This window comes from Mauremys mutica, chromosome 4 (genome assembly GCF_020497125.1).
Source record: "Mauremys mutica isolate MM-2020 ecotype Southern chromosome 4, ASM2049712v1, whole genome shotgun sequence".
NCBI lineage: Eukaryota > Metazoa > Chordata > Testudines > Geoemydidae > Mauremys > Mauremys mutica.
The window spans coordinates 150,083,154-150,104,287 of NC_059075.1; the positions used below are offsets into that span (position 1 = coordinate 150,083,154).

General features: G+C 60.9%; 1 protein-coding gene across 1 annotated transcript in view; it reads left to right on the top strand.

Moving 5' to 3' along the window:
• The window catches only part of LOC123368284 (integrin alpha-L-like), a 43,658-nt gene that overhangs the window by 19,527 nt on the left and 2,997 nt on the right, over positions 1-21,134 (top strand). The window contains exons 3-29 of the mRNA XM_045012943.1: positions 6,646-6,754; positions 7,926-8,020; positions 8,106-8,170; positions 8,462-8,576; positions 8,885-9,015; positions 9,427-9,572; positions 9,752-9,893; positions 10,041-10,185; positions 10,895-10,962; positions 11,355-11,487; positions 11,850-11,998; positions 13,032-13,169; positions 13,338-13,541; positions 14,007-14,128; positions 14,317-14,477; positions 14,628-14,779; positions 15,013-15,138; positions 15,267-15,340; positions 15,986-16,127; positions 16,503-16,610; positions 17,188-17,267; positions 18,099-18,185; positions 18,338-18,413; positions 18,749-18,862; positions 19,440-19,526; positions 20,227-20,334; positions 20,908-21,003. Of these exons, the coding sequence (XP_044868878.1) occupies positions 6,646-6,754; positions 7,926-8,020; positions 8,106-8,170; positions 8,462-8,576; positions 8,885-9,015; positions 9,427-9,572; positions 9,752-9,893; positions 10,041-10,185; positions 10,895-10,962; positions 11,355-11,487; positions 11,850-11,998; positions 13,032-13,169; positions 13,338-13,541; positions 14,007-14,128; positions 14,317-14,477; positions 14,628-14,779; positions 15,013-15,138; positions 15,267-15,340; positions 15,986-16,127; positions 16,503-16,610; positions 17,188-17,267; positions 18,099-18,185; positions 18,338-18,413; positions 18,749-18,862; positions 19,440-19,526; positions 20,227-20,334; positions 20,908-21,003 (3,173 nt within the window). The remainder of the gene's footprint in view (positions 1-6,645; positions 6,755-7,925; positions 8,021-8,105; positions 8,171-8,461; positions 8,577-8,884; positions 9,016-9,426; positions 9,573-9,751; positions 9,894-10,040; positions 10,186-10,894; positions 10,963-11,354; positions 11,488-11,849; positions 11,999-13,031; positions 13,170-13,337; positions 13,542-14,006; positions 14,129-14,316; positions 14,478-14,627; positions 14,780-15,012; positions 15,139-15,266; positions 15,341-15,985; positions 16,128-16,502; positions 16,611-17,187; positions 17,268-18,098; positions 18,186-18,337; positions 18,414-18,748; positions 18,863-19,439; positions 19,527-20,226; positions 20,335-20,907; positions 21,004-21,134) is intronic.

Sequence of the window (21,134 nt, forward strand, 5' to 3'; positions counted from 1 at the left end):
ACAGGGTTGGAAGGGACCTCAGGAGGTATCTAGTCCAACCCCCTGCTCAAAGCAGGACCAATCCCCAACGAAATAATTCCCAGTGGCTCTTGTTAGCCCTGGGGGGGCTCAAGGGGGTTCCAAAGAGGGCGGAGCTAGACTGTTCTCAGTGGGACCAGATGACAGAACAAGGAGCAATGGTCTCAAGCTGCAGTGGGGGAGGTTTAGGTTGGATATTAGGAAACACTATTTCACTAGGAGGGTGGTGAAGCACTGGAATGGGTTACCTAGGGAGGTGGTAGAATCTCCTTCCTTAGAGGTTTTTAAGGTCAGGCTTGACAAAGCCCTGGCTGGGATGATTTAGTTGGTGTTGGTCCTGCTTTGAGCAGGGGGTTGGACTAGATACCTCCTGAGGTCCCTTCCAACCCTGATATGCTCTGATTCTATGATTTGCCTTCACTTTGTATTTCCTGGTTTGCAGAGGTTAAAGTTTTGCTGAACGTGACGTTCTGGGAGGCCATGCGAGAGCCTCCGGCGACCTTCCCTCTGTGTTTATGAAGTTTTTTGAACAGAAAAAAGCATTATAAATAGGAGCTGGTAGTCATTTAGGCAGTTGTAACACTACTGTGGTTAATGAATGTAATGACACCACCTAGCTCACGCATGGTGCTTTAGCTCTGTCAATTGCAAAGTGCTTAGGAAAAGAGGGTAAATATCTTTAGCCCCATATTAGAAGTGGGGAAATTGCGGGACAAAGAGGTGAAGTGACCTGGTCAAGGTCACTCAGCAGCCAAGGCAGGACTGGGCCCCATGACGCCTGAGGCCCCGGGTCTCACTGCAGAGCCGCACGGTGGCTATGTGATTCCCATCCCTATGGTTTGTTGTGGGGGCAGTACCGGGTTTACAATGGCACCGGGATGCCGGGCCCACACTCAGAAGGGGCCCTGGCACCCAGACTGTGGCTCCGCCCCCACCCCACTCCAACCCTGCTGTGCCCCAAGGCCCCGCCCACAGCCTGCCTCTTCCCCTGAAGCCCCGCCCATCCCTCGCTCCTCTCCACCCCCTCCCCCGGGCCTCGGGGGCGCCGTGTGGGCAAGAGGCCAAGCTGGAGACAGGGTCTTGGGGGGGAGAGGCTGAGTGGGGGCAGGGCCTCAGGGTGGGGCATGAGCGGAGCAGGGGGCAGGGCCATCGTCTCATAAAAGATGAATCTGGCCCTGTGTGGCGCGCTGGGGTTAATGGTCCTGCTTTGAAATGTTTGCCCTGCGTAGTTGCTAATGGGGCGGGTGAGAGAAGCCTCAGACATGGGCCATGTCCCAAATATTGGATGAAATTAGTCATCAGTGAAGGAACAGAAATGGACGCTGCGTAGAGTCAGGCGTGAGGGTTTATGACACACAGAGCTGGGGGCGTGTTACTTTGCTTATTAGGCTCAGACACTGCTGAATAATTGATTCTATAGGGTGCTTGTGGGCGGAGGGAATCACAGAATATCAGGGTTGGGAGGGACCAATCCCCAGGCAGATTTTTGCCCCAGCTTGTCCCCTCAAGGATTAAGTTTATAACCCTGGCTTTAGCAGGCCAATGCCCAAACCACTGAGCTCTCCCTCCCCCTGAAGGAGCAGGCGCTTAGGGAAGTGACGGGGTGGAAGGTTCCGAGCCCCTGGATAGGTTTTAGCAGCAAGACACGGGTAGCACAATAAGCCAATAGTCTAATTACATAATGGCTCCGCCCATGGTTCAGGTTAACATGCAACATATTGCTAATACGCAGGTGTTTTTCCTTAAACTGATTTTATTAAGCGGTGTAAGTTGAATCCTGATTTGGGGTTCATAGGAATGAGGTAGCTCTTCCGGTTGGCCAACAGATACATTCCTGGAGGTTAAAGCAAAAAGACAGTAAAAAAGTACATGGTAACAGAAATTGTTTACCATTGTGGTTTTAAAAACTAGCGTTGGCATCTATGAAGTAGAATAGATCTGTGACGGGGGAGGATGTCATATCTCATACTGACATGTTGGACCTCTTTCTAAACTCTAGGTGGGTATTTGCTATCTCCTTCTGGCACTGGGGCGTGGACACCGAGGCCCCTCTCAATTTTTTGTGTGTCTGTAACTTCTGATAAGGGCATCAATTACTGCTCCCCATTTGCTGACTTTGCTTTTCTAGTAACAAAGCAAGGTTGTCTCATCTTCATGAAGTGGGTGCATAGCTCAGTGGTTTGAGTATTAGCCTGCTAAGCCTAGCATTGTGAGCTCAATCCTTGAGGGGGCCATTTAGGGCTCTGGGCAAAAATCTGTCTGGGGACTGCTCCTCCTTTGAGTAGGGGGCTGGACTAGATGGTTTCCAGAGATCCCTTCTAACCCTGATATTCTAACATTATCCAGGTTTCAGAGTAGCAGCCATGTTAGTCTGTAGCCACAAAAAGAACAGGTGTACTTCTAGCACCTCAGTTCAGTTTTGTTAGTCTCTCAGGTGCCATAAGTACTCCTGTTCTTTTTATGATTATCCAGGTTTTCTTAGCCCTTATTGTTCATAGTTCGCTAGGCCCCAGGCCTTAAGCCAAGCTGTGGAATTTGGGCCTATGTAAAAAGTTTTTAACAGAAACTGTGGTTAAGATTTTACACACCCATTAAATGGATCATGGCCCTTCAATCAGGACGTGCTTTGCTATGTCCAGATCCGCAGCCCAGGATAATGCTGCAAGGGGGAAGGCTAGAGGGAAGGGGCTGTACGCACCCCAGAGAGGTGCGAAGTGGCATCTCAGATGAACAAGAACAGCCCATGGAGATGAATCCAGCCTGAAACATAAGCTCTGAGAAGTGTGAACTGCCCCATTTGTGTCAGTGGATGTTTCCATCCCCAACACACACACGGCTGGAGAGCCTGTGATGTGCATCGAGCGTGCCTGTTCTCAGCTTCTCACCACCACGCCCACCCCCCCGTCTCAGGCCTAGTCGACACTATAGAGTTAGGTCGGCATAAGGCGGTTGATGTCAACCTAACCCTGTAAGTGTCTGCACTGAAATGTAGCTCCCGCATCGCCTGCTGGCTGTCAGCCCCGTGAGGGGGAGGGGGGCTTCAGCGGTCAGAGCCCCACAATGTCATTGGACGCGCTGCTGGTGAGGACGATGGACGGCGCGAGCGTGGCCGTGAAACGCCGCTTTAATTGCCGTGGTGGCTGTACAGCGGCTTAAGGAGGCAGTGTAGCCACGCCCCCAGCAGCGTGGTCCTGGTGCGGGGTCCCCATAGGCCTGTTCTCAGCTGCCCCCCAGAGGCTGGTTCATATGGGAGCATCAGGGGCTCAGACCTCCAGGGAAGAGCAGAGCTTCTCCAGATAGCAGCTCACAGGGGGCCGGGGCAGAGAAAGCGCCTCAGACCCCCTAGAGTGGCTCAGACACCCCCAGACCCCAGAACACAAACAGGAGGGGAGACTATGGGGCAGGCGCCCCCTCCCCTAATCCCTCCACTCACTTTGCCACCCAGCCCGATGTCACTTCTCCAGTCCTCACCCCCTTCCCCGACCTCTTGTGGGCCCCTTCCCATAATCCCCCCACTCCTTGCCACAGCCCCTCCTCCCCATGCCTTTCCCCCTCTTTCCCCCTCCCGTCCCAGCAAACATTCACATATTTCATCTTTTAAAAAAAAAAATAGTTTGAGCCCCCGCTGAACTCAAGAGTGCCTGTCCCCCAACTAACAACAGCCCATGGACAGGGGCCACACGCCTGCAGTTCATCTTCTTGCCAAGGGTTGGGTGTGACTCAATAGGGCCGGGGGGCGCAGGGCAGGAGATCAATGACCTCAGCAGATCCCCCAGGGGCCAATCAGGGTCTGGGACTAATTTATCTCTGACAAGCCTCTTCACAAGTCTGTTGAATCTGATTAGTTCACAGCTGTTAGGCACACGCCCATCTAAAGAGCCAAACTCTGTTTCAGATTCCATTTGGATTCCCCGTAGGGGCAGAGGATGTCATGCAGTAGTAGGGTGACCAGACAGTAAATGTGAAAAATCAGGACAGGGGGTGGGGGGTAATAGGTGTCCATATAAGAAAAAGACCCTAAAATCGGAACCGTCCCTATAAAAATCGGGACATCTTGTCACCCTATGTAGTAGTTGGGTTAAATATCAAGCGATTAAGACCATCTGAGGCACAATCAGGCACATGGTCTGATCCCCAGGTCTGTGCAAAAAACATCGGCAGAATCTTTCAACCGTAAGGAATGCTGGGTTTGGGGGCGGGCGGCACCTCGGAAACTTCTTGCTCAAATGACTCCAGATTTGGATCACTAACTCTACCCAGCACGCCCATGAGGCGCACCAGATTTCAAAGCAGTACAAATAAGCATATGGATTTTAGAGCAGTGGTTCCCAATGAGGGGTACACAGAGGCCTTCTGGGGGTACATCAACTCATCTGGATATTTGCCTAGTTTGATAACAGGCTACAGAAAAAGCTCTAGCGAAGTCAGTACAAACTGAAATTTCATACAGGCAACGACCTGTTTATATTGCTCTGTGCGCTATACACTGAAAAGTAAGTACAATATTTATATCCCAATTGATTTATTTCATAATTACATGGTAAAAATAAGAAAGGCAGCAATTGGTCAGTACTAGTGTGGCTGGGACACTTTTGTGTTTTTATGTGTGGTTGTGTAAGCCAGTCGTTTTGAAGTGAGGTGTAAGTTGCGGGTACGCAAGACAAATCCGACTGCTGAGAGGGGTCCAGTCGTCTGGAAAGGTTTTAGAGCACTGAGAAAAGTCAGCCTTCAGAAAGGAGTTCTCAACCTTAGCTCCGTCGGAGCTGCCTCAGCGTTAGCCCCATGTGCTCCTGCTGCTGGTTCCTCGTCCATTTTCTGAGCAATCAAACAAAGCAAATGGCTGGGAATCTCATCGCGGGCGGGCTGGGAAGGGGGCCGCTGACATCAGGGATCAACCCGCAGCAGACAGCCCAGTTCTCAGAACTGCTGTGAAGTCCACATGACCAACGCACTGCCAGGCTACTGCCCTTGCTCAGCCCGGTCACTTTGAACACAGAATGACATTCGGCGTCTTGCAGCAACGGAGCCAGTCTGCACCCCTGTAGTTCCAGGGCAAAGGAGATCTGCCAGAAATGTCAAATCTAGAGACATGGCCCCACGGGGAAAGGGCTCGAGTTGGTAACCAAGCAGCTATGTTGTGGTCCCTGATATCCACGCCCTATCAACAACTTCCTCAAAACAAAAGGGAAATTCCTGCTCAAATATTTTGTTAAGGCAGAGCTCTGGTTGCCCTCGTGCCCTTCCCAGAAGTGGAGAGCAGTTAAATGTAACCCTCTGCACATGGGACACACAGCGGTAAGGGACGTGCCACCCCCTGGAATGCCACCTTAACTCTGCCCCCATGGAGCGATGCCCCAACCCGCCCCTGGCAGACATGGTGCCGCTCTCCTCCCAGCCGGGACGGAGCACTGTGGGCCACGTTCACGGCAGGCTTAGTGAACAGAAGCTGGCTATGCCCGGCCTGGGCCCGACCACTTCGCCTGCTCTGTGCAGGCCACCCCAGACCCGCCAGATGCCGCAACCTCTGGAGCTCCCCTTCACTGCCCCCTGCCTTGCAGTGCATGGGCACGTATCTTCTCGTCCCCACAGCTGCGTTCCCCTCCCTTCACAAACCACATAGCTCAACCCAGGAACAAGGGGTCCCTGATCACCCTGGGGACAGATGCCCCTCTCCTGCTATCACGGGGCAGCCTACCAGCCTAGCCCGTCCAGCTGGCCCTAGCACAGAGCCGGTACAGACAATGGCATGTTCCCAGAGTCATTCTGTCTGAGCAGCCCCAGTAGCCTGATGGCTAAGGCATTAGCTTCCTTAAGCCAGAGATTGAGGGTTCAAGTCCCAGCTGTGGTGAAAAACTATCCTGGCTGGGCCCTGCTCATAGGAGTGTGGCATGGCATGGCATAGCACCTTTTTCCCGCTAGGGTGCGCCAGCTCTGATCCAGCCCCAGGCTGGCTCTTGGGAACAGGGAAGGGGACCCTCTAAAGGGTGCCAGGTCCAAGGTGGGGGGATGGGCTGGTTCAGGGCAGACACCTCTTCAGTGGTTCCCGGGGTGAGGTGAGTTTGCTGGGTCTCAGCACAAATGTCCTGTCCTGCAAGTGTCACTTACTAGTCCCCCTTGCTCGCTGAGGGGCTGGACCAGAGCCTGACCTCCCATCACCCCCTGGGGTGGGGGCTGCCTATGTGGGGAGCTCTCCCTGGACCCCCGAGCAAGCTGGGAGCTCTCCTGTCAGCTCGTCACACGCTGACTGCAGCATGATGCAAGCAGGGTGGAAAGGTGTTAAACGACACTGGGGGGACCAGGCGGGGAGTGGGGCTGGCCTCAGCCCACAATCACTAACCACACGGCACTGCTGACATAACCAGGGCAGGGTTCCCATGCAGGAGAGCGGGGGCGCGTGTGAAAGGCAGCGCGAAAGGATACGGCAGCAGGCCAGGGTTCTTGGCAGCCAGGCGTCGCCTTTATGGAGGAGGAAGGGGTTGTTGGGGTCAAAGGGCAGGGTTAGGGTGAGGGGGGTGAGTAGCGATATCCCCACTCTGGATGGGGAGGTGGCTGCGCAGGAGGATGCTCTCGCGCCTGCGGTGAAAGCTGCTCTGACCCGGTTTCCTTCACTATCCCACGCCCCTGTAGGGCCAGCCCCCACCCTGGGGTACAACATTGATACTGTCCACCGGGAGGTGCTAGCTCCCGAGGCGAGTAGGACTTTCGGGTACCAGGTGCTGCAGTTCAAAGATGCAAGGTAAGAGACCCGCCCCCACCCCCGTCCCTGCCGGTGTCCAGCAAAGAGAGGAGTGGGATCTAATGGATTAGAGGGGGCTGGGCATCAGGACTCCTGGGTTCTATCCCCAGCTCTGGGAGGTGGGGCAGTGGGGCCGGGCCAGGGAGTCGGACTCCAGGGTTTTGTGAGGAGGGAGGAGTGGGATCTAGCGGCTTAGAGCAGATGGGGCTGGTTGTCAGGACTCCTGGGTTCTGTTCTCAGCTCCAGGAGGCCAGTGGGGTTTAGTTTACGACGGAGGAGGCACCGTGCTGTAACAAGGCCCCAGACTGAGGTGCATTTCAGTGTCAAGGATTGCCAGGCCCCTGCCCGCTCGTTCCCGGTGGCGGGATGCCCCCAGCCTGTGTATGGTCCCCACTGAGTCATGCACAAACCACGATGCTGACTCCCTCTTCCGCTTTCACTACCCAAGAGCATGCGGCATCCGCCAGGGCTAACTGGGAAGTGAGAGCATGTCAGGGGGCCACAGCAGGAAGCACTGGGGGAGTGACCCAGTGAAGGACTAACTGGAACACAGAAATCAGGAAGGAGGTGGGAGTCTCATCACATGTTAGAGCAGGGAGGGGGCTGGGAATCAGGACGCCTGGGTTCTAGCTCCACCCCGTGTGGGGTCCCTGGCAAGCGGGTATTTCCAGTGATGAGCTGCCAAAATCTTAACAACCGGTTCCCTATAAAAAGTTCTGATTTAAGGGGGGGAGGGGCCGGGGGCCCCTGCAGGGCCTGGGTCAATTGCCCCACTTGCCCCCTCCCCTTCCCTCTGGCCAGCCCTGGAGCTTGCAGCAGCCCCCCCCCCCCACCACACACACACCTTGCTGGGCCATTCAAAAAGTGGCAGCAGGACGACTCCAGAGCTCAGCTGAGCTGCCCAGCTGGTGCCGGCAGCTGGCCACGCTGCAGCTGGGGGAAGCGGGGGAAGGGCCGGGGGAGCCTCAGCCTCCCCAGCTGGGAATCCTGGGAGCAACAGGATGATCCGGCCCGCGGATCGGAGTTCTTTGCCCACCCTCTGGCCCTTTAACAACCGGTTCTCCACGGAGGTCTAATTTTAGCAACCGGTTCTTGAGAATCTGTGGGAACCTGCTCCAGCTCACCACTGGGTATTTCCCATCCCCGGCGTCTGATCTGCCTTGTTTTACAGTATCATCGTGGGAGCACCAGGTGACCAGAACTCCACAGGGCAGTTGTACCAATGTGCTGTGAAGAGTGGCTCCTGCCAGGCCATCCCATTGCCGGGTGGGTTTTGGGGGAAATCGGGGTGGCAGGGGACACGGGGCACCGGACAGGGCGAAGCCCTGACCCCATGTCCCTCTCCTTGCAGCGAGTGCTCAAGTGGCGCATCTCGGCATGTCCCTGGCGAGCGGTGACGCAGACGCCCAGATGATTGTGAGTGTGTGGGGGGCATTGGCTGCGGGACAGGTCCTGATGGGACGTCTCCAGCTCTGCTGGGGATGCTCCTGCTTCAGGTGGGGACAGGTTAGATGGGGCGTCGCCCTCTCTGCCATCCCCTCTTGGAATCTCCTGTTGGGCTCATACCTGGAGACCCAGGCCCTGTGCCCATCTCCCCTCCCTGTCGGGTTTGGCTCAGCCATAGACATGCTCATTTCCAGCCCGATGTGCTCCCCTCCTCCCATTCCATACATGGCTGGTAACTGCCCTGCTCGGTGCTCCCCATAGGCCTGCGGCTCTGGGCTGAGCCGAACGTGTGATGCGAACCAGTACCTGAGTGGGGTCTGCTACCTCTTCAAGGGACGCCTGGAGCAGCCCAAGGAGATGACGCCAGGATTTGAAGGTAAGGAACTGACAAACTCAAAGCACTGAGACCCCATTGCCTTCCCACAGAGCCCCACTCTAACCCATCAGACCCCACTCCTCTCCGAGAGCTGGGGATAGAACCCAGGAGTCCTGGCTCCCTGCTCTAACCCACCAAACCCCACTCCTCTCTGAGAGCTGGGGATAGAAACCTAGAGTCCTGGCTCCCAGCCCCCCCCTGCTGTAACCACTAGACACCACTCCTCTCCGAGAGCTGGGGATAGAACCCAGGAGTCCTGGCTCCTGCCCCCACTCCACGCTCCAACCCTCTCTGGTGGTTCCCCACAGACTGCCTGAAGGGGAATGTGGATTTGGTGTTTCTCTTCGATGGATCAGCCAGCATGAACGCTGACCAGTTCTACGCCATCAAGGACTTCATGATCGATGTGATGAAGAAGCTGGGAAACTCCACGATACGTGTATGTGAGAGATTCCTGCCCCGCCTGGTGCTAGGAGGCACTGCCCTACAAACACCGACTGGGCCCCATCTCTCAGCTTGGCACTAGGGGGCGCTGTGTTGCAGGGGCTCCTGGTCGTGCCCCATCTCCTAGCTTGGCACTAGGGGGCGCTGTGTTGCAGGGGCTCCTGGTCGTGCCCCATCTCTCAGCTTGGCACTAGGGGGCGCTGTGTAGCAGGGGATTCTGGTCGTGCCCCATCTCCCAGCTTGGCACTAGGGGGCGCTGTGTTGCGGGGGGTCCTGGCCATGCCCCATGTCTCAGCCTGGCTCTAAGGAGCGCTGTGCAGCAGGGAGCCCAGCACTGCCCTGTCTACCGGAGTGGCGCTGGGAGGGAGGCGGGGATGCTGTTCTGACAGCCCATCTTCCCCGCCAGTTTGCCGCAGTGCAGTTTTCCATGGTCGTGAAGATAGAATTTGACTTTAACGATTACGAACGAAACCGAAATCCCCGGGAACTCCTGAAGAATGTGACGCACATGAAAAGCCTGACAAACACCTTCAACGCCATCAACTATGTTGCGTGAGTAACCAGGGACGGGAGGGAGAGATGGATCTGTGATAACCAGCCCCCCACACCCCACCCCAGAGGTGGCTGCATCTCAGTGCTGGGGGAGGGATCCTTGTCGAAGCAGCTCCTGTGCCCAGTTCTGGAAGTGGCTACTTCTGAGCTCATCCGCACCATTTCCCTGTGTCCTGCAGAAACCAGGTTTTCACCCCAAAGCATGGCGCCCGGGAAGATGTGGGGCAAGTGATGATCATTATCACGGATGGAGACCCCAGTGACCCTGGGGGGAATGTGACCGCTGCCAAAGAGAAGAAAATTGTTCGCTACATCATTGGGGTAAGGAACCCAGGAGTCCTGGCTCCCAGCCCCCCACTGCTCTAACTCATTAGACCCCATTCCCCTCCCAGAGCTGAGGCGAGAACCCAGGTGTCCTGGCCCATTGGGACTGACGTGGGCTCCAACGTCCTCTCTCGCTCTCTCCAGATTGGCAATAACTTTAACCGGAACCAGACCTCCTTGACACAGTTCGCCTCAGAGCCCACAAGCCAGTTTGTCAAGGTGCTGGACAGCTTCGAAAAGCTCAAAGGCCTCTTCAGTGAGCTGCAGGCCAAGATCTACGCCATCGAAGGTACCAGCACCCCCTGGAGTGTGGCCTGGATTGTGGAGGGGACAGCTTGGCAGCATCCCCTGCACACACACACACACACCCTGGTGCATGCACTGGACATGCACACACACACCTTGGTGCATGCACTGGACACGCACACACCCACACCCACACCCACACACACACACCTTGGTGCATGCACTGGACATGCACACACACACACACACACACACCCTGGTGAATGCACTGGACATGCGTAGCCCCTAGCACCCCCTGGTGAATCCACTGGACATGCACCCCTCCCCCCCACACACACCCTGGTGCATGCACTGGACATACACAGCTCTCAGCACCCCCTGATGGCTGCACTAGATGCACACAGCCCCCCAGCACCTCCTGGTGGACGTACTGGATATGGACAGCAGCCCAGAGCACACACTGGACACAACTCAGCAATTCCTCTATGGAAGAAAAGCTGAGGCACATAATCAGAACCCAGGAGTCCTGAATCCCCCCACCCCCGTATTTCTCTAACACACTAGACACCCCCCCCCATTCCCTTCCCAGAGCCCAGGTTAGGACCCAGGAGTCCAGACTCCCCCGCCACACACACACACTCTAACCAGCCAGTCTGTCAGCTGTCACCGAGCTGCAGCTGCCTCTGGGGTGAGGTGTGGGGACTCTTCCTTCAGGGGTCACTGCTCTCAGCTCCCACCCGTCTGTCTTGCAGGTACCAGCAGCCGTAGCTCCTTCCACCTGGAGCTCTCATCCAGTGGATTCAGTGTGGACCTGTCCAAAGTGAGCCCCAAGGAGGGGGCCAGGGGTGGGGGAGGGGTCTGAGCTATTGAGGTTCAGGAGGCTGAGAGATGGGCCAGGGCTGTGGGGGTTCAGAGGTGGGGGGTGGCGTTTGGGAGCTGGGGAGGGGCCTGGGCTGTAGGAGTTCAGGAATGAGCTGGGGCTACGGGGATTTGGGAGGGTCGGGAGGCTGGGCCATGGGGGGTTCAGAGGGGTCATGGATGGGATAGGCCTATAGGGGTTCAGGAGGGGAGGGACTTGGACTATGGGCGGGGCTGGGCTATGAGAGTTCGGGCGGGGGGGTCAGGGAGAGACCCAGGCATGGGAGTTGAGGGGCTCCCCATTCCCTCTGCCCTCCCCTTTGCCCCATGGTGTGTCTCTCTCCCCCCCTGCAGGAACGGGTGGTGCTGGGGGCTGTGGGGGCTGATGATTGGGCAGGGGGCCTGATTGAGCTGCGGGGCAACCAGGCACTGGAGACCTTCATCGGGAGCCCCTCAGCCAGTGAGCAGATAAAGGACGCCTACCTGGGTATGTTACCCCAGCCCCTAGAGCCTCCCAGCCTGCCCCAGCATCCCCCATCCGTGGGATGGGGCACCGGGGCCATTTCTGCAAGGATCCCTCACCTGGCACTGAAATGCGGCTGCCTCTGGGGTGGGGCACGGGGGCCATTTATACAGGGACCCCTCATCCGGGTCTCACAGAGGGGAATCCCCACCCTGGGTTGTACGGACAGCTCTGGGGTGAGGGCCTCTGCAGCTGTGTGCTTCTCCAGCTGCTGAAGCTTTGGCGGGCAGATCGGGGCATACCCTGCCACCTCGCGCCACCTCCAGGGGCAGGACTAGAGAGGCCTGCCCAGCCCCCACTCATCCTGAGCCGTTTCCTGCCCCCAGGCTACGCGGTGAAGTCCATGCAGCACCAGAACAGAACGCTCTACGCCGCCGGAGCCCCCCGCTATCAGCACGTGGGGATGGTCATCGTGTTTGAGATAGACCCCGGCAGCTCCAACTGGACAGATACTCAGCACCTCATGGGCAAGCAAGTGAGAACAGGACTGTCGTGCTGCAGGGGGTGGGGGTGGGGGCTCAGCAGGGGGCGCTGTGCTGCAGGGGGTGGGCAGAGGCTCAGCAGGGGGCGCTGGGCTGCAGGGAGCAGGTGGGGGGCTCAGTGGGGAGGGGCTAAGGAGGGGGTGCTGGGCTGCAGGGGGCGGGTGGGGAGCTCGGCAGGGGGCGCTGGGCTGCAGGGAATGGGCAGGGGACCCAGCAGGGGGCGCTGGGCTGGAGGGGGCGGGCAGGAGGCTCAGCAGGGGGTGCCGGGCTGTAGGGAGCGGGCGAGGGGCTCAGCAGGGGGCGCCGGGCTGCAGGGAGCGGGCGGGGGCTCAGCAGGGAGCCCTGGGCTGCAGGGAGCGGGGAGGGAGCTCAGCAGGGGGCGCTGTGCTGCAGGGAGCGGGCGGGGGGCTCAGCAGGGGGCGCTGTGCTGCAGGGAGCAGGTGGGAGCTCAGCAGGGGGCGCCGGGCTGCAGGGAGCGGGCGGGGGGCTCGGCAGGGGGCGCTGGGCTGCAGGGAGCGGGCGGGGGCTCGGCAGGGGGCGCTGGGCTGCAGGGAGCGGGCGGGGGCTCGGCAGGGGGCGCTGGGCTGCAGGGAGCGGGCGGGGGCTCGGCAGGGGGCGCTGGGCTGCAGGGAGCGGGCGGGGGGCTCGGCAGGGGGCGCTGGGCTGCAGGGAGCGGGCGGGGGGCTCGGCAGGGGGCGCTGGGCTGCAGGGAGCGGGCGGGGGGCTCGGCAGGGGGCGCTGGGCTGCAGGGAGCGGGCGGGGGGCTCGGCAGGGGGCGCTGTGCTGCAGGGAGCGGGCGGGGGGCTCGGCAGGGGGCGCTGGGCTGCAGGGAGAGGGCGGGGGGCTCGGCAGGGGGCGCTGTGCTGCAGGGAGTGGGCGGGGGGCTCGGCAGGGGGCGCTGTGTTGCAGGGAGTGGGCGGGGGGCTCGGCAGGGGGCACTGTGCTGCTGGGTGCAGTGCGAGGGTTGCTAGGGGGCGCTGTGGTTGCTCCCTACCTCTCTGACCCCCACCCCCCTTTGGTTTGCAGATTGGCTCCTATTTCGGGTCAGTTCTGTGCTCAGTGGACGTGGACGGGGATGGGGACACGGACGTGCTCCTAGTGGGGGCCCCCCTGTACTATGAGGAGAGGAGTGGGGGCAGGGTCCACATCTATCGCTGGGACCAGGTGAGTCGGGAGCATAGACCGTGCTGTGGGGGCCCTGGGCTAGGAGCACGGAGGATGGGGGGGGGTCGCCCCAGCAGGGGGGTCTCCCTAGGGGGTTCCCAGGGCCGTGCTGGGGCCCCTGCAGGGGACACTGACTCTGTATCTAACCTTTCCGTGCTCACTCCCCAGGCCGGGCTCACCAGCGCCGCGGAGCTCCAGGGAGCCCCGGGGAACCCGCTGGGCCGCTTCGGCGCAGCCATCACGGCACTGGCTGACCTGAACGGGGACGGCTGGGCTGATGTCGCCGTGGGGGCACCGCTGGAGAGCGAGGAGCGCGGCGCTGTCTATATATACAACGGCCACCAGAGGGAGCTCAACACACACTACAGCCAGGTCAGGAGAGGCACTAGGGGGCGCTGTGCCCCATGGCCCAGCCTGGTACCCGGGGTCGCTGTGCCACAGGGGGTCCTGGCCATGCCCTGTCTCCCACCATGGCACTACGGGGCGCTATGTCATGGGGGTCCCAGCCATATCTCGTCTCCCAGCCTGGCAGTAGGGGGTGCTGTGCTGTGGGGGTTCCCAGCCGTGCCATGTCTTCCGGTCGGGAGTTACGGGGCGCTGTGCCATGGGGGAGGTCCCAGTCATGTCCCGTATCCCAGCCTGGCACTAGGGGGCGCTGTGACATGGGGGGAGGGTCCCAGCCATGTCCCGTCTCCCAGCCTGGCACTAGGGGGCGCTGTGCCATGGGGAGTCCTGGTCATGTACCATCTCCTGGCATTACAGGGGCTCTGTGCTGCAGGAATCCAGCATTCACATTCTCACACTGTCGTGATTTTCCCCCCGCTCCGTGTTCCACAGAGAATTGAGGGCGCAACTGGTGTGAAATACTTTGGCCAATCCATTCATGGACAGATCGACCTCAGTGGAGACGGGCTACCAGACCTCAGCGTTGGGGCTCTAGGAAAAGTGATCATGCTGAGGTGAAGCTGTTTACCGGACTCCTGGGTTCTCTTCCTAGAGAGTGGGACATGGGCCTTTCCCTTCTAGGGGCTGCGGGGTCCGTCTCGCCTGAGGGCAGGGGGATTGGCTGGATCAGGGGGTGGGGAATGGGCCCCCAGACCTTTCTCCTCTAGGGGGTGCTGGTTGACACTGTCCGTTGTTTCCCCAGCTCCCGGCCCATCCTGACGGTGGTCCCCAAGATGTCGTTCTTGCCAGAGGAAATCCCGGTAAAGCAGGTGGAGTGTTCAGGGAGTGTGTCCTCCCGGCAGGGTGTTCAGAGTAACCTCACCGTCTGCTTCAGTGTCAGCCGCGCCACCACGCGCTACCAAGGTCAGAGACGGGCTGAACCGCTTCCTCGAACCCGTTAGGTCCCAATCCTGTCCCAGAGCAGGAGCTGGAGCCCAGGAGTCCTGGCTCCCAGCTCTTCCTCACTCGCCCGTGCTCCAACCTTTACGCATTTTCCCCCTTCTGTCCCGCCAGAGCCTCTCTCTGCCAACCTCACCTACTGGCTGGAGATTGACGCCAATCGCATGAGGAGCCGAGGGGTGTTCGGGAACGGGCAGAGGAACATGTCTGGGACCATGGAGATCTCGGAGGGGGAGCCCTGCATAGCAGAGATGATCCAGATATCAGTAAGGTCCCACTCCATGGCCCGGGAACTGGCTAATCCATTGGAATAATAGCGCAGCTGCCTTGGGAGCGGGTCACGGTGGCTGTTTATACAAGGGAGTCCTTGCCCAGTGCCGCAATGTGGCCACCTCTGGGGTGGGGTGCAGGGACTGGTTATACAGGGATCCCTTGCCCGGCGCTGAGCTGCAGCAGCCTCTGGGGTGGAGCGTTTACACAGAGCTCACTCTCCCTTCAGAACTGCATTGAGGATTTCGTCACTGCAATCAAGGTCTCGCTGCGCTTTGCCCTCCAAGAGGACGATGGCCCCAGCAGGACCCCGCGTCTGGTGCTGAACCCCTTGTACAACGCGTCAGTGACAGAGGTGAGGGGAGCCCAGTCTGGCATCGCTCGGCTCTGTGGGGCTGGCCGGGCTCTGGGGCCGATCTGGGAGGAAGCCAGCCCAGGCCAGCTGATCTGGTGTGAACTTTCGGGCTCTGGTCTCTGTTGCAGATCCCCTTTGAGAAGAACTGTGGGGAGGATGGGGTGTGCAACGCCGACCTGCAAATCCGCTTCCACCAGAATACGTAAGGCGGGGGGCACCGTGCTGCGGGGAGCGGGCCAGGGGCTCAGCAGGGGGCGCTGTGCTGCGGGGGGCACTGTGCTGCGGGGGGGCATTGTGCTGCGGGGAGCGGGCGGGGGGGCTCGGCGGGGGGGCACCATGCTGTGGGGAGCAGGCAGGGGGTTTCAGCGGGGGGCACCGTGCTGCCGGAGGGCGCTGTGCTGCGGGGAGCGGGCAGGGGGCTCGGCAGGGTGCACGCTCCCCCTGCAGTCACTGATGACCCCAATGCCCCAGTATCAGAGCTTTTCCCTAATACTTCCCCCATCACCCCCTGGCTCTGTTAACCCTTTAATCACCGTGGAGGGACTGAGAGCTGCCCTCGGTTGTGCTCCCACCGACTACATCCTCCTCCTCCCCCGCTGTCCACACCCACCCCAGCGTCTCCTCTCCCACTGCCACCTGCTCTGCTCCCCTCTCGTCCTGCTCACGGATTTGGGGAAGGGGCGGCAAATCCAGTCATGGGATGGGGGGAGGGGGGTCTGCTCCCATGTACCACCCGTTGCCCGGACACCTGGGTCCTTTGCAATCCCCTTCCCCTCACATTATTTGGTGCCTAGTGCGAGGAGTTGCTGCTAACTGGGTCTCTCACCCCCCCGCCTTCTTCCCGTAGGTCGCAGCAGCTGTTGGTGTCTCCCTCCACCAGGCTGGAGGTGGTGCTGGAGCTCACCAATCGCGGGGAAGATGCTTACCACACAGCTGTCCACCTGCCCCAACTGCCAGGCCTGTCCTTCCGCAAGGCCTCGGTGCTGGAGGTAGGGGGGGGCTCAGGCTCTCGGCAGACTCAGGCAGACACCTCTGCGTTGGTGACACTTGGGACAGCTTTAATCTGGCCCGATCTCAGGGAGGCCTGGTTGCCTCATGGGGAAGGGGAACAGGACTCGGGGCCGTTCTCCTCTAAGGGGCACCTCGCTGATTGGACCCCAAGACAGGGGGCAGTTGGCTCAAGCAGGCTGGGAATGGGCCCTGGTGCCTTTCACATCTAGGGGTACCAGCTCCAACCCGGCCCCAGGGTGTTCAGGGATTGGCTGTCTCAGGGGGTCTTGTTTGCTGACTGGTCTTGCAAGCACCACTGGGCAGGATTGGGGTCCTCCCCCCGCTTACTTCTCATTGGTGTTTCCCCCCGACAGTCCAGCGTCCAGGCCAGGGTGAGCTGCAACGGCCTGGAGACTCCAGACACTAACTCCAGGAACCTGTCCTGTAATGTCAGCCACCCGATCTACTGGGGGAACAGCCGGGTGAGTCAGTGCCGCCCCCCATGGCCCATAAGGGTGCTAGGGAGCGCTCTGCTGCAGGGAGCGAGGGGTGCTCAGAAGGGGGTGCTGTGCTGCAGGGAGCGGGGGGGCGCTCAGCAGGGGGCGCTGTGCTGCAGTGAGCGGGGGAAGGGGCGGGGGTCGGCAGGGGGCGCTGTGCTGCGGCGAGCGGGGGAAGGGGCGGGGGTCAGTAGGGGGCGCTGCAGTGAGCGGGGGAAGGGGCGGGGGTCGGCAGGGGGCGCTGCGCTGCGGCGAGCAGGGGAAGGGGCGGAGGTCGGCAGGGGGCGCTGCGCTGCGGGGAGCAGGGGAAGGGGCGGGCGTCGGCAGGGGGCGCTGCGCTGCGGCGAGCGGGGGAAGGGGCGGAGGTCAGTGGGGGCGCTGGGCTGCGGCGAGCGGGGGAAGGCGCGGGGGTCAGCAGGGGGCGCTGGGCTGCAGGGAGCTGGCGGGGGGGCTCAGCAGGGGGCGCTGGGCTGCGGCGAGCGGTGGTCCCCTGACAGGAGCGGGGGAAGGGGGCGCTCTCCCCTGGCAGTCAGTGCTGACTCTGTTCTCATGCCCTGGGCAGGTTCTGATCCAGCTGCTGTTTGAGATTCTCACCAACAGTTCCTGGGGGGACTATCTGGAGCTGGACGTCATGGCCAGCAGGTGGGAGCGCAGCTCTGGACTAGCCTCTTAATAACGGGGACCGAGCTGCCTCTGGGGCCATCCCTGTGGATCTTGGCTTCATGGGCCACAGCGCCCCGCCCCCCCTCCAGCTGCACAAGCGACAGCCTCCCTTGCTTGGACACTGAGAGGTTGGGGGGGCATGTCCTGTGTCACCGGGAGCATCGTTGTTCCTCAGCTGTACCGCCCGAAGCAAGCTGGGCTGTGTCCTTGCACCCTACCCCAGAGGCAGCCGCAGCTCGGCACAGGGCGAGGGATCCCTGTATAAACAGCCCCCACGCCTCACCCCAGAGGCAGCCGCAGCTCAGCGCCGGGTGAGGGATCCCTGTATAAACAGCCCCCACACCCCACCCCAGAGGCAGCCGCAGCTCGGCGCCGGGCGAGGGATCCCTGTGTAAACAGCCCCCACGCCTCACCCCAGAGGCGGCCGCAGCTCAGCGCAGGGCGAGGGATCCCTGTGTAAACAGCCCCCACACCTCACCCCAGAGGCGGCCGCAGCTCAGCGCAGGGCGAGGGATCCCTGTGTAAACAGCCCCCACGCCTCACCCCAGAGGCAGCCGCAGCTCGGCGCCGGGCGAGGGATTCCCTGTATAACCAGCCCCAACGCCTCACCCCAGAGGCGACCGCAGCTCAGCCCCGGGCGAGGGCTGGAACCTGTAAAGCCCTTCGGGATGTCTGTGGTTTAAGGTGCTATAAATATCGGTGCTGCCAGGAGGATGTAGCCGGCATATGGGGCAGGGAGCCCAGCACTCATTCGGGACTGGGGGTGGCGGTAACGTGTTTCCTGCTTGTCCATCTGTCTCTCCCTCCCAGTGACAATGACATGAAGGGGACCCTTGCGGATAACCAAGCGTCTCATAGGATCCCAGTCCTATACCCCATAAACATCATCACCAAGGGGTAAGGCACCATCCCCCACTCCCCTCCCAGAGCTGGGGCTTGAACCCAGGCGTCCTGGATCCTCCTGCCTTAAGCTCCCTCTCTGCGCCCCTGACCTGTGGGTCGGTGCCAGCCCCACCCTCTCTGCTCACCAATGTCCCTCCCCCTCACAGAGCGGATGGGTCCACCCAGTACGTCAGCTTCAGCTCCCCGAACCCAGAGATCAAGCCCGTGAAGCACGTGTACCAGGTGAGGGGCTGGGCGTGGCTGGGCAAGGTGTGGGGGGGAGGGGTGCCATGCTGGCCAGGGGGAAAGGCCAGGATCTGACAGGGGGCGTACTCCCCTCCAGCCCCGTGCCACTGCCCCCAGGCTGCCCCAGCCCTCTCTCCACAGCTCCCTTCCCCTCCTCCTGCGTCGCCCACCTCCCATGTCCCATGCCCGAGTTACCGCCCCCCCCCCACGCCAGACTTGACTCCCCCACCCTCCGCAATGCCCCACGTCCCCTGTGGCCCAGGTCATGGCCCAGCCATAAGGGCCTGATCCGCACCCTTGGCCCCATTGCTCTCGGCGCCTCTCTTTGGCAGGTGGAGAACCTGCTGCCAGGGAGTTTCCAACAGCCAGAGGTGACGGCATTTGTGATGGTGCCACAGGAGTTCCCGGCCGGGCTAGCCTGGGAGCGGCAGGAAGTGACGACAACGGTGAGTAGAGTGTGCGGGAGCGGAGAGCAGGCACAGGGGACGTCGCACAGCACCCCAGTGCCAGCGCGGGAGACGGGCCAAGGCCGGGACCCCTCACATCACCCCTAGTGCCAGGGCGGGAGGTGGGACACAGCCGGGAGCCCCCCCAGCACAGCACCCCAGTGCCAGGGCGGGAGGTGGGACACAGACGGGGCCCCCCAGCACAGCACCCCAGTGCCAGGGCGGGAGACGGGACAGAGCTGGGGCCCCCCAGCACAGCACCCCAGTGCCAGGGCGGAAGGTGGGACACAGCCAGGGCCCCCCACAGCAGCCCAGTGCCAGGGTGGGAGGTGGGACACAGCCGGGGCCCCCCAGCACAGCACCCCAGTGCCAGGGCGGGAGACGGGCCAAGGCCAGGACCCCTCACAGCACAGCACCCCTAGCGCCAGGACAGAGGCCATGGCCAGGACCCCCGGCGGCCCAGCGCCCTGTAGCACTGGGCTAGGATACAGGACACAGGCAGGGTCTGACAATCAGCTGTTCCACAAGCTCCCAGTCACATGTGGTGGAATCGCCTGGGTTTCCTTTGCTCCCCCAGGACCCCAAGGTGACCTGCCATCCTGTTGCCATGGATGGGAAAACAAAAGAGGCAGACGCCATCAGCGGCCTCTCCCACACTCTCAAGGTAGGTGTCTCCATCCTGAGCGACGTGTAAGACACGTCTCAGCCCAAAGCCCTTTACAGGATCCCTCGCCCGGTGCGGAGATGCAGCCACCTCTGGGGCAGGGCATGGGGGGCTGTTTATACAGAGCTCCCTCGCCTGACACTGAGCTGCAGCCCCTCTGGGGCAGGGCGCGGTGCAGCATGCAGACTGTAATGTGGCCAGGACACCAAGGTTCACAGCCCCACCCCTGGGGAAAAGTGTCAGGGAATCTTTCGTGCCCAGGATCCCACACTAGTGCTGAGTTTGAAAGACCTTCAGACAGCACCACACTGGGGTCAGCTCTGATTGTGAGGGGGCAGCACCCTCTACTGAGCCCCCCCGACCCCGTTCCCTGCAGCACAGCACCCCCTAGTGCCATGCTGGGGCATCGGGGCCAGCGCTGGCTGAAAGGGGCGAATGCCTCCTGTTGACCCTCCAACCCGCTTCTTGGGTTTTCATGCTGTCGCCCATCCCAGCAGTAACTCAGCCTGCTCTACGTTGTGTGTGAAACCGGCCCGGGTCCCTGCCTGCCAGGCCCATTGGAGTCAACAGCCCCGTCCCTCTCCCTGAGCCAGGTCCCCACCCCTCACTGACCTCTGGGGTCCCTTTGTGCCCCTGTTCCCACGCGTCGGCTCTCCGGAGAACCCCCCTCCCCACCTTGTGCTGGTGTGTTTCTTCCTAGCACTGCGCACCCGGACGCCAGCAAACCTACAAGTGCAACCTGGGCCGGATAGACGCCCCCTCCACCATCACCATCATCGGGGAGTTGTCGGTTACCAGCAAAATTGAGGTCAGGGTTCTGTGCGAAGAGACACGGCCTTTCTCCTCTAGGGGGCGCCATCACTGAGCCAGCCCCAGGGCAGGGGGACAGGTTGGCTCAGGGGGACAGAGAATGGGTCATGTGGCCTTTCTCCTCTCGGGGGCGCCAGGTCTGCTCCAGTCCCAGGTGGGGAGACTGGCTGGCTTGGGGCGTGGGAGGGAATCTAAGGCCCTACCCAAACCCCTCAGCACAGAGACTGAGCCCCTCACCCTGGCCTAAGGTCTCTGCTGGGCCCCCCTGGGTAAGGGGGCTCTCCACTGGGAGCTGCTGTAGCGATTGAACCCACAGCTTCTTGATCTGACACGTCAAACCTCCTCTCGCCCTGTCTGTAGTGTGGCCCCTGGCCAGGGGACTGAGCGCGCCCCAGGGTTAGCGTCAGGGTGAAGTGTGATGGCTCTGTGCCCCCCAGAGGTGCCCAGGCAGGCAGAGAGCGCCAGCAAGGCTGCCCTATGGAGGCGGGATCGACCCATCTCATGCCCCCCGCATGAGTTAATGGGTGGGGGGCCAGCGTGTCTGAGGCCTTGTGTCCTGCTCTCCCTCCAGACCTCCTCCCGGTCCCGGTTCTGCACTGCCCTGTGGTTCACCTTCAACACCAGCAAATACGTCAGCCAGTACACGGACGAATTCACGCAATCCCAGGTAAGGATCTTGGCCGTGAACCGCCCACCCCCGCCCCCATTCCTCCCTGCAAGCAGCTGGGACTTCTCTGCCCGGCTCCCCACCCCCTGTGTCTGGGATTCGGTGCCCAAACTGTCCTGTTGGGCTCGGCT